This window comes from Numenius arquata, chromosome 5 (assembly GCF_964106895.1).
Source record: "Numenius arquata chromosome 5, bNumArq3.hap1.1, whole genome shotgun sequence".
Classification (NCBI taxonomy): domain Eukaryota; kingdom Metazoa; phylum Chordata; class Aves; order Charadriiformes; family Scolopacidae; genus Numenius; species Numenius arquata.
Window position 1 is genome coordinate 56,929,426 of NC_133580.1, and position 12,771 is coordinate 56,942,196.

At 38.0% G+C, this 12,771-nt stretch overlaps 1 protein-coding gene across 1 annotated transcript in view; it reads left to right on the plus strand.

Moving 5' to 3' along the window:
* The window catches only part of ABLIM2 (actin binding LIM protein family member 2), a 146,224-nt gene that overhangs the window by 108,570 nt on the left and 24,883 nt on the right, over positions 1 to 12,771 (plus strand). The window contains exons 12-14 of the mRNA XM_074148116.1: positions 1,293 to 1,391; positions 6,925 to 7,026; positions 8,286 to 8,339. Coding sequence (XP_074004217.1) covers positions 1,293 to 1,391; positions 6,925 to 7,026; positions 8,286 to 8,339 — 255 coding nt within the window. The remainder of the gene's footprint in view (positions 1 to 1,292; positions 1,392 to 6,924; positions 7,027 to 8,285; positions 8,340 to 12,771) is intronic.

Consider the following 12,771-nt stretch of genomic DNA (forward strand, 5'->3'; position numbering starts at 1 on the left):
TAGTGGTTCTAATGGCTAGATTTTGAAGTCCAAGTTGCTTTAGTTGAGAAGCATACAGCAATGTTTACTGCAGCTTTGGCCTGCAGTGGCAGCTCTGTTGGTGTTCCTGTTGCATAGGGGGGGGTCACCCCGTTTTAATGTTTGCTTGGGGGCCTCGTACAAAGGCCACTTTGTATTTTGGCATTGTATAGAATTTTATCCTTAGAAATAATCAACTAAATTGTTCAAAATTCATTCTAATTTTTCTCCACTCCATCATTTGGGTGGAAAACACAGAGCGTTTGTATTATTTTCTTGGTGTCTTTTCATTTCATTAGGGATAGATTATAATTATAAACTAGTTTGGAAAATTGGGAGTTCTTAATCTCTCCAGTGGAAATGAAAATTTTATGGGTAACACAAATAATTTTTACAGGAATTGAGTATTTTTACCACATAAAGTCTTTGATGAAGGGGAAATGAGATAGAGTATCAAAGATCCATTAAAGAGAGGAAAGATTGGTCTCCGCCGAAGGTCTGGCAGCTGTGCCATGCTTACGTTTAGCTGCACATGGTTAAAGAAAGGAGGAAAGACAAGCAAAATTCCAAATTAATTCTAATTTTTTACAGATTCATTGAAAATTTAGAAGATAGTCATCATAATTGCCATTTTTAATAATTGCCATTAGTCCTTCAAAATATGTTATCAGGATATTATTACAACAAAGCAAACAAAGATGATGTCTGAGAACGTTTTTCAAAGTACTCAATCACATATCTAACTTTCACAGCTCAAATAACTTCAGGATGTTTCTTCAAAGCTCAAATTAGTCATGCACTTGAGTGCCGTGGTGTGTTGTGAACTAAATTCTACCAGTGTGCACAGACGGCATTGAGAACTGGACCCACTCATAGCACAGTTCTCAGCAGAGACAAGGCTCTCCCCATTTCATTTCATTAGATCCATTATGAGCATATATCATTCCCTCTTGCATCTTTTGAATATGCAGATTTTCCCCTGAGTACAGCTATGCTTTTTGTGATGCCTTTTCTGGAATATTTTCTGATGCGTTACATTATCAGCATTTTATATGGTACTCTTTCTGTCTGCAGAAAGCCCATGTCCCTTGGCCAACCACATAGTATGGCCACTGTGATGTTTTTAGCAATAACCAGAAGTCTTAAATACAAACTATATGTTTTCTAAGCATCAGGAGGAAAATGTTCCTGAAAAAAAAGGATGGCATTGTAATTTGTGGCTTTCAGTAAGTGAACTAAATAGTTTATTTTCACTTACTCTCTGTTGCCCCCAGCTGGTACTCAGAGTCTTGGTACCAGTAGCTGCATCTCCCTGCCCCAACACCCAAGCCCTACATCTACATTCAGACATCATTACATCCCTTTCTTCAAAGGTAAGGTCCAGGAATGCAAAACCGTGCTGTGATTACTGTAGACTTATTTCAGATGTGTTTCACTTTTATGTCTGTGCAAGCATGGCTTCCACTTGGATAAAATTTGTCTTAATTTTGTGCAAGTGCTTTCTTGATGTACTGTATAAGTTTTAAGAACTGAGTGGGTATGGGTTGTTTTATTTTTGCTTTTTTTCAGTGAGTGTTAAGTGTTTTTTCAAAGGGGTAAAGGGAAGGGATTAGATTTTTCGAATGAAAAAAAAAGAGAGGGAAATAATTTAAAAGTCAGTTTGTCCTAAAATTTAGTGTTTACCCTATTTTGGTGATGCTAAATAAATACAACAAGCTTATCTGTTGGATCCAACATTGGATGATCAGTTATCTAATGTTCTAACCTGCACTTAGGGATTTTTTCATGTTATTTGTAGCATTACCAAAAATTATGCCAGAAAAGTTGGTTAAATCAGTATACCTGCACTGGTTAGCAAATAATGTTATAAAACAGAGTAAGTGAGTCTAGTCTCCTTGCCATTAAATTTTTTTGCAGTGGATATTAACTTTTAATGACCTCCATGTTGCAGATGTGAGACAGTAACAAGAAATGCCAAGAACTTTTGAGTCAAAGGCTATTTTTTTAGCTAGTTAGTTTAATGTCAGAAAGAGAAGACATTCAACTACCACGTGTCTTCCCCTGAGTCTGTTCTCTCTAGTAACAATACAAGCGGGGAGGAGACATGAATGTTGAATGCCAAACATTTCCAGTGGCTGTTCTTTGACTCTCATGTACTGTTTGATTTAAAAAACCTGCAAAACTGTTCTTCTTGCCTTCATAACCATTACAGAAAAGGAAGTGAGCCTCTGCAGGAACCAGACTTGCATCTCGAATGAGTAGCAGGCGCTCATCACCTTTGGAAAAATAACTAATGCAACTTTATTGGGCCCTAATGCATCCAGAACAGTTCTGCCCAAAGTCAGCTGAATTTCACTGGTATAAGCAGCAACGGAATCGGGCTTGAGTCTCCCAAACGTGATCCCTGAGAGAAAATTTTGGAAGAAAAAGCTGATGAGATTAAACTGATTGTTGCCATTGTAAAGTCTACCTGCAAAACTCCTTCCCGCACCCACAAACACTCACACATCCACCCACCCCCAGACACTTCTTGGAAAGCTGGCACACATCCTAGTATTGCCTGAGGCATTGCATGAACAATTTTTCAATCTGTCCTCTAAATTTGGATGATATCATCCAACCTGATGTACTGAGTAAGAAAAACCTGTGCTGCAGTGCCCAGTTTCACTGTATGGAAAGCTCTTATTTGAAAGCCCGCCTGCAGTTGCTTAGCAGCGCTCCTGTTAAAGTGGGTTTCTGTTCAGTGCTACCCACTGTTGCTCAGAGCAGCAGCAATTACTTTGTGCTGCTGTTTGGGGGAAGAAAACCTCAAGTGGCAGCTCCTTGTGCCCAAACAATTATTCGTTGTGTGATCAAAATTATAATACTTTGCAGTTCTGCGGCACTTTTTATCAAGGACCTGAAATATTTTGCAAGCAGTAGCTTATAGTGCCTCACAGTGCTCCTCTGAGGAAGGCAGGGCTGTTTATGCTTTTCCTGTATAGGTAATTCTGAGACCTGCAGATGTTGTATAGATTATCCGCTGTTTTACACTGAGTTAACGTCTCAGTCCAAAAGGGGTCAGCAGATTTGCCCCTGTCCTCTTCAAGTTCTCCGAATTCTTTTCTCTGAGTTGCACACTGTATTTTTGCCTTATCTTGAGAAGCCTTTTGAGGGTGTCAATGTGCTATGGTTTTTTGTCTTCAAAGTGGTTAGTGTGGTGAGAGTAGGATTGTAGAAATAGTTGCTTTGTATCCAGACCAAGATTAATGTTGTCACTTCAGTTTTAAAGTGAAATCACACTCATTTAAAAATTTTTGATTAAGTCCAAAAATAATACACTGCTTAATAATGCTAGATTATTATCTTTGTAAGAGCAGTACTCCACAATCGTCATAAGAAATATTTCTTCAAGCTTCCAGGAGACAGAAATGTTACTGCCCTAGGGAAATTAAAACAGGCAGAATCTTCCTTTTGACTTCACTGAGTTTGCATCGTATACTTCCTGAGAATTACATGGTTCATAATTTTTCCAGCAAAAAATATGATTACTGAGATCCTGTTCTTTCTTCAGTATACTGTAGTCTAGCTCCCATGAAGTGTGATAGGATGAGCTATTCTTTGTCATGCAGACAAATGATTTGGTTGTGGTCTTTTAAGGATTTTTGTCATCAAAACATCTTCGAAATAAATCCTGTGGCAGCTTTGCTTCAAGACAGCTTCACAGTTCACACCCTTGCGAATCATAGGGTGTGATATTCCAAGTGCTGATGCTTGGTGTAACTCTTCCTCTTGAGGTGATGGTGCCAGTGAGTGTACAGGCTGTGCTGAGCGCTACTGAAAAAGCACTTACTTAAAAGGTTGTGGAAAGTATCTTGCCTTTCTAGTGCAGGAGCACAGCTTCCAAAGCCCATTTAATTTGGCTTTGAAAGCTTGAAAAGAATTAGTCATCAAACTTCAAAAAACTTTGTCTAGCTTAATGCACCATGTGCAGAGATATGAAAGGATCCAGTTTTGGGAGCAGGCTCTGACATCTCCCTCATTAGACCAGTGATATCTGTTTGTTGTTCAATCCCGAACTTACACAGCTCTTACTGTAACTTGTTATCAAATCTCCCATTCTCCCAGATAAGATAAAAGCTGACTAGGAAGGGGTATAAACAATATGATCCTTTTCCTGACAGTGCCTTGAAAAGAAAGCATGGTCTGAGCTGGTCAGTTGGCTCCGCGCACATAAGGTTAAAAGAGCAGCCTACCCTGTCAGCAGCCAAAAGACACAAGGAAGTTTTTGTGGTTGACACTCAAGTTCAAAGTAAACCTTTCCAGATTCTTTCCAAGTTAAACAAAATCCAGGAAGGAATTCATGATTCTGGTTTTTCGCTCTCCACTGACCAGTAGAGCAGATCACAGCCTGCAGCTCCTTGCGGCAAAAGACAAAACCAGAAGTTTGAAAAATATCTCTCTCGGGTAGTGTTAGTTTCTCTGAGACCTTGTTTGAAGTTCTTCAACGTATACCAGGCAAACCTTGAAAGAGACAAATTCTTGGCAAAGTCCCATTTTAGAGATTTTTATTACAGGCTAGATTAAATGACTGTCTGGAGTTCCTACACATGAACTTTCTACATGGGTCTTTGGTTTGCTTTATTATTAAATACTTATTTTGCATGCAAAATGTGAAATACAACTGCTCTTTTGTGTTTTTCCAAATCAGTGGCAGAGTTATAAATGTAATTTAAATGTGCATCAGCGTGGATGAGCGGGCTGCAAGAAGAACCTTTTCCCTCATTTCATCCTTAATTCTTTCCTTTTGAACAAGTTAGAGGTGCAAACTGCTCCACCCAGGTGATCCTACCATTGAGCAATTCACAGATTTGCAGCCCCCCAGTACTTGTGCCTTCATCCTTTTTCCTTACAAGTTTATTCCTCTTAATCAATGCTTCCTCCTTATTCCCTGCTGACACCCTACCCTGTCCCTGAAGAATGACTCTCTATATATGTACAGTGCTGGCACCTTGGGGTCACTGCTCAATGAAATAATTATTCATGCAAGTCATATATTACTATGAGGTTTTAATAATACACTAATTTTAAGTAAATGAGGAATTGATACACTGTGAAAATCACTTGACAACTTTCCTTTTCTTTTTAAATTAAAAAATTCCAATAGTAACATCACATTGGGATGAAGATTTTTAAGGTTATTGGAGTTTTAAAGGATCTTACTTAAATAAGTGCACAGCACTGCTATTTACGTTCAAATTTGGAAGGACGTAGAGGCTTCTTCCATTTAGTAGGGATGGTCAGGCATCTGGGCAGCAAGCAGCAAAGAAAGAGGGAATTAGAAAATGTGCTGTGAAAACCTGTCACCACTTCTTTCCTTCCAAGAGCAAAGTGGGAATCAAGAAACTGAATAACGGTCTGGTTCCTTGTCTGAGGACAACTTGACTGCAAGCTGGTGGTGATGCACCAGATTTTTAGTAATGTTATAATCCTTACCTTACTTTTTGGAAGGACCACAGGCTATCAGCATGTGCAGTTGAAATATCACTTTCTCAGCTGCTCTGATTACATTTTTTTCAACAAGAAATCACTTATTGAGTACACAGTGGTAATGGCTGACTAGTTTTCAAATTTTAATTTTGCACCAACTATGAAAATAAGAGACACAAAATTTAGAACAGATTAGGTAGTGAATCATCATGAGATACACAGCACACTCTTCTGACCTCTTCTGGCTTCCTTTTCCTCCCATCGAATTCAGTGGCACTACCCGGTTGACTTCAGTGGTGCATGTCAAGGCTGGCTTTGGTGACAGACCGATGACCATGTGTCCACTGCTTGTCAACAGAGGCAAGGGTTCAGCAGAGGCTACCTCCATGGCGTGGCCTCGGCAGTTATGGTAATCCAGTAGTTTTATGGTTATAAAACTTCCCCTCCCTGAGGGCAGAACTCAGTTACAGATCTAGTGCTCTGAGCTGCTGCACTTTCTTTACCCCCCAAAAAACTTGCTATAATTTCATCCTTACTAGCCATTAAATTTGTGCTCCATCCACACTAAAACAATAACAGCAAATTAACAACCATTTTATGTTAGAATAAATGTCATGTTTGGCTTCCAGTTGCTTAACAGTGCTGTAAATTATATGGATTTTACAAGTCCCAAAAAAGTAGAGCTTTACTTTTTTGTTTGCCAAGCAGCACTATAATGCCATAGAGTGTGCTTTGGGGAAATTAGCTAAGAGGAAATGAATGGCACCTGCTGAGCTTTTGATAAAACAAGTGGGAAAATGAATATGGATCACTCATATGTGTATCTTGAAATTTGGTGGACTATGGCATTATAGGTCCATGACTTGATAATCCAACCTTGTTTGCATAAATATGCTGTGGCATGTTACCTGTGGGAAAAGTTTGCAATTAAGAACCAAATTTCAACATCTTTTTTGTCACTAGTGTATGCAGCAATATTTATCAACCATAACATCTGGTTTTTGGCCTAGTCCTGCTTTGAGATAATTTAAGCACTACTGAATGATTTCATTCCTGGTTTCAGGGGCAGACTATGGGCCATAGCATTAAACTTTTCAAAAACTTGATTGTCAGATTATTCAGTTAAGGGTATGCAAAACATGTTACAAGATTGTGGATGTTCTTATCCTTTTATTTTCTTCATTAAAGTGTTGTTAAAACAGAAGTGTTAGTTTAAAAGTGGGGCAGTTTAATCTGATACATCAGATATTCATTACTGATGAGATGTTTGGAGAGTGAGCCAATTACAGCGTGTTGAAAAATAATGGGTTTTACAAAAACCATATATTTAAAAATGTTGGATTAACAAGTCATTCTGAACAAGCTTTTATGCTTGAAATACTCTACTTTGCTTTCCATTTTTTCTTTTATCTGCTTTCTTTGCTCTTCCCCTTGGAGGCAGTGAAAGTGGTCGGAGCACTCCAAGCTTATCCATGTACTCAGACAGCAAATCTTCACCTTCTGTCTATCAGCAGGCTCCTAGGCATTTCCATATTCCAGGTAGGCATTCACTGCTTAGCTTTTGATCTTCAATTGCTGGCACCTGTTTATTCTCTTCTGAATGTAATTTTATTTCATTTTTTTGCATTGATTTGTGAACTTTGAACTGCAAGAGAAGAAAATGTTTGATAAGTGAAAATCTGTTAAACTTGGTGTCAGAAATGAAGGAGTTAGAGAGCTGTGTGCTTATGTATATAAAAAATACGTTAGAGGAGGAAGATAGTGACAAATGTTATTAAGCCTACAAAGATACAATTATTTATAGCGCCATGGCTTCATGGGTCTGTTGAATTTGTGTGCAGGAGGGAAGGCTGAAGGGGTTTCGGTTTTGTTTTTTTTTTTCCTTATCCATCTGCTCTCTGAATTAAAGAATCATATCAGCATAGACTCTAAAAATAGCTGGAAGACTTTAGACCTCTGGGAGGCTCACTGTGGTTGTGTCTTTGCGTATGTACTATACTGTTTTCAAGTTCACATTCAGTCAACAACCACATTAAATTTATGTCCACAGTGTTTAGCTTTTTGAGTGCTAAGCACATCTACTTACTCAATGGAATAGTTTATTTAAGTTTCGCTGCTGGGGTTAACTTTCTGTAAACAGACAGTAATTGGGAATTGTATCTGCTCAAGTCTGTAGTACTAAGTAAATCTGTTGTCTGTACAACACGATGTGGGAACCCTGGACTGTGGCTCTGGGGGCTTTCAGAAAAACTCCTGGAAGGCCAGGTTAGCTATAAAATTCAAAATATAGACAAACTGTAGAATTTCCTGTAAGAATATTGGACATTTCCAGTATAAACATCTATATTAAACATGTACACTTTCTTCATAATTAATGGAAAAAGTCCCTTTTGAAGTGTGATTATTATTGTCTGTTGTACCTGTATATGGATTTTATTTTAAGCAGTGACAACTGTAGCCAGTTTCTCTTCATTTTCTATGAAGTATGCGTTGGTAGTGCAGGTGTAACCACCAACATTTCCGCAAATGGATGCCATTCAAGGTGTCTTAAAGCATTTTGAGGGACTTAAGGGGGATTATGCTGCAGTGGTAGGTATAGCCAGTGTTATAAATATATAAGGATGATGGGTAAGGCTTCATTCTCTTGTAATAACGAGTGAATGACAAACCACTGAATGAATGCGTAGTCTTTGCTGAAGTGTTTGCATTTTTAGTGTTGTTGAGAGGAGACAAGAGCAGCATGGTCTGAACTGCTTGCTTACTCTTTTATTCTTTCCTTTCTCTTTCCTTTTCCTCAGACACTGGCGTAAAAGATAACATCTATAGGAAACCTCCTATCTACAAACAGCATGGTACAGTCTGCTTTTCTCTGTTGCAGTTTTCTCTACAAGTCCTTGTAAAGAAATGCATATTGACTTCTGAATTAGTGAATTAGTCTTCACATTTCATTATGGCCTCACAATCTCAAATAGAAAAGGAAAAAAAGTAACACAGAAATTAAATAGCATTTTATATAAGATGATATCCAAGGATTCAGTAAGTTCTCTAAAACCGGGATAATGGTATTTTGATTTGTCTTGGTAATTCAGAGCTGATAATAACTTGAAAGCAATTTTCTTATGTATGGAATGATATAAAACATAAATGTAGGAGGTTGTTCTTCTCTTTTAGTCCATGTCTTGGGGTATCTAGTGTTTTGTAAATAATTCTGACTGCTACATTGCTGGGAAAAAAAAGTTCATTGATAAGTAGTGTATATGAAATACGTACTTTTCATCTGAAATTCATCAAGATGTAAAATATCAGGAACAAATGTAGTCAAACCATGGCAGTGAGGAACAGATTCAGTTGCTGATAATATTGCCAAGATATGATTGGAAAAACTTTGGTAAACCCAGCAACAAAATTGCTGTCTGAGTTTCTAAACAACAGCAAGAAATATGTGATGTTTTGTACCACTGGGGATTTGACTTAAGACTCTAGTAAATGTGAAAAAAAAAGAAATATAAAGTCTGCATTCTTCTATTATTATTTTTGCTGTATATTTCACTGATTAACATCAATGGAATTTCCATATTGTTGTCAGTTCCTACTGTGTTCTCAGTGGTGTTTGGCAATGATGTTGGTTTATGATACAGACATACAGAATTCTTTTTTCCATTATTAATCTTTGAATCAAATGTTTATGGATTCTGCTGCAATAGGGTGCCTGAAAAGTGCAGAAGTATGCTTCTGACTAAGAGTCATGACTGCGGTACTCCTGGACTCAGAAGTATAGGACAAAAAAGAAAATAAAATAGATAATATAAATCTGCCCCAAACAAAAAAAAAAAAAGAATGATTACTCCCCTTCTTGGGAATGAATGAGAGAATAAAATAGATATGAGAGATGTTTATCACACAGTGAGCAGTAGCTATGGCACTGTGGGGATGAAAGCTTGTGTCTTTGGGGGTGCAGATGGGAGAGCGAAGCTATGCCACACTTTATGGCAAGGAAAGGTCCAGTCTGTGCCTGTGACCAGTGTCTCTGTTCGAGCAACCCCTCCCATCCTGTCACCTTCTGCAGCACAGTCCGCACCGAGGTGACCTCCCGTGTCATATGTGAGAGTGAGAAATCTCCGTGTGTCTGTTCTCCCATACTTCAGCGTTAGCTAATAGATGAAAACTTTCTGTGAGTGAAAGGTTAGGGAACTGCTGATACATCACTGGCTTCATGGTCAGAACAAGGAAAATACATTTTACAAATTTTTCTTTTGTGGTAACAGGGGGCTTTAACTGGTTTTAAAATACCCAATTCACATAGTTTTTAAAATTATGCTTCTATGTAGTTATCATTTTTTACTGTCTTTCACGGAAAACAGCAGTTATTTCTGTTTTGGATGAAGTTCTAGTTTGGATCTGAGACAAGAGTAAGAGAAAGAAAATTGTCAGCTGATGTCTCCCAACTGAGTGAGTCAGCCTGTGCACGTTCACGGTAACTGGTGCTTCATGCTGAAGTAACTGCACATTCAAATCATCCAGATTTAGATAACCTCTCTGTTTTTTCTGGGTACGGTTTTCAGCAAAGTCAGGCTCACTGACGTTTCAGTGCACTTTAGGTGTTAGTCTTTGATATACATTTTCTGCTCACAATCTTGAACAAACTAATGTTACCCCTAAGGCAAAAAGATTGTATCTGTTTGGTTTAGTGCTTGATTTAATGTAATCTGCCAACCTTATATTCTGCCCAAGCTCTCTAATTCCTACTTGTCTTTAGATATACAAATCATTTGAGGTAACTACTCAGGCTGAGCGAAAAAGCTACTGTCAAAGGAAAAAGTTGAGAGTTACAGTGGTGTTTGGAAAGATCATGAGCAAATGCAAAGTTACAATCATCTGGTGCAAATCAGCATAGCTTTACTGATTTACACAAGCTGATGATATGGCTCTGATGTCCTGTATCTTGGCTGTGTCATTTAACATTACAGATATTTTTGGTGTGCAAAGATGATTCTAAGCAGCCGCTTTTTTTTTTTTTGTTCCAGGCCAGGCATTTTTATATCAATTTTCCATCTTTCAGATACGCAGTCGAAGTCTGGTTTATGTCAATTTTGCACTGCTCTATGGAGTTGTTCCTTGTAATCACTGGAGTGAGCAGAGAATTAAATTATCGAGACAGAAATCTCTATGGGTTAATAAGGATATATGTTTTAAACTTTCTTTTATAGATTATAGAAGTTCTGAAAAGTTATGTTGAAAATACATGCTCATTTTTCTACTGAAGAGCAAAGCATGATTTACTCTAACTCAAAACCAAAAAAAATAATCAATAAACTTTCCTTCCAATAAAAAAAATAAATGAAAAAATAAATACAATTTACCTTTTATTCTGGAAGAACTCCTGGCTAAAGCATGAACACATGAGCAGCTGATGATTCAGCTCCTCAAGCTAACGTGACACTGAATTGGTACATGATGAAAAGGAGCCAGAGAACATTCCTTCATTGAAGAGACCAAGTTTGAACAAACAAGCACAAAAATGTTCTTTAAAACAAAAAGTGCAAGAAGCTTTTCCAGAACATTTGGCTTTAAAAGGTTTCAATTACAGCAGTGCCCAACAGATTTGCTGTAGCTACAGCTTCTGTGTTTCTATTATAAACACCCAACTTCAGAATGAAAAAAAGGTGGTGGAAGAATGGGACATGTAGAGATCAGACTGAGAGCTGGGATCAGAAAGTGTAGAGTGCGGGAACCTGTGTGGTTGTTCTTTTGTGTGTGTTCATGTTTCAGAAATATTTGAACATAGTTCAAAGTTTAAAAAAGAAAATGAAGAGGTTTGTTCTTCAGCAATATGAGCACCTATCCGTGTGAAACATTGGGGTTCACAGCAGAACTGAGTATCCCTTGTAGCAATAAAGCTAATGCTTAGCACTGATGAAATTCAGGCCACTTGGATTTATCTGCCAACCATGTGTTGAAAAAGCACTCTCAGAAACTTGGGAGGGGCCAGCCTTCATGGCCCCCGTTGGTTTTAATTGTACTCCTCTGTATAAAACCTTGGTGTTTAACTATTTTGAAGTCAGATGCTCTCAAGATCCCATGGAACGTTTGAAATCTCTGAATAACTCTTTGGATTAAACTTGTTTTTTTTTCCTTTGAAAACATCAACATCTTGAAACAAAAACAATTTCCAAAAATGTATCAGAATCTCTATGTGGATTTCTGATTTAGTGAGAGCAAGATCCGTACATATAACCTGGAACAACTTGTTGACTGGTGGTTTAGGGTATGCTCCCAAAATATCAGTGAACAAGGTTTAAACCTTTCTTGAAATGTAGGGACTTTATTCTTCATCTGTCATAGATGGGTATTTCTTTCTGTTTCTTTCTCAGAGAAGCAGCTTGCCATCTTGGGAAAATGCCCTTGTCAGGATGCAGCTAACTGTAAAAACCTTGAGTTTTTTCATAATGCTGTTTTTATTTTATGACCCAGATTTGTTTTGCCACATTAAATAGAGAGATAAAACCACCTTTTACAGTTACAGGTTTTCACCTCTAACCCATAGATTTTTTTTCCTTACTGCAATTTGTCATTTTTTAAGTATCACCTCCTCAACAAAACCAGTTAAGGTCTGCGTGTGAGCTGTGTAATGGCACTAGAAAATAGACCTGAGTAGCACTGCAATGCTGATGGTGGTGGCCTTTTGTCCGTGATGTTTAGATGCAGGGCAGGTCCTCTGCAAACATGCTGCCTGGGGAAATGGAGAGGGCAGAGTTCTTCCCAACTTGCTGGGAGTGTTGCAGCACTTCTAACGGTGCAACTAGATCTCCTCACCTCTCTCCCTGAGAGTCTAATCCGAGCCTTAACTTTTGTTAAGAACGAGCAGTTTTCTCCACAATATGCCATTAATTTCAGAGAATTAGAAGAGTCCTAGCTAAGATGTAAAACTACTAAACAGAAAGTTGGTTCTGTTTACTTCAAACCAGGACAATCATACTATTTTTATTATCGATAAATATGTTTTCTGGCTATATTGTGTTGCCTGGGGCTCTTGTGTTGCCTTTGTACTCAGGCATTGCAGACAACCCCCTTGTTATGATGACTTCTCATGGACTTAAAATCAAGCTAGATCATTGCATTACTCTAGTTTTGTACCATTAAACTCTCCCCAAAACAACATAGAGTGGTAGAAAGGCAAGTAGGACTCAAATTTTAGGAAGTTACCTGAAATGGTATGAAATTTGGCACAAAATATTTCTGTAAGATTCTGAGGTGTAACTCAGTGCCTGGAACATAAAAGACAAG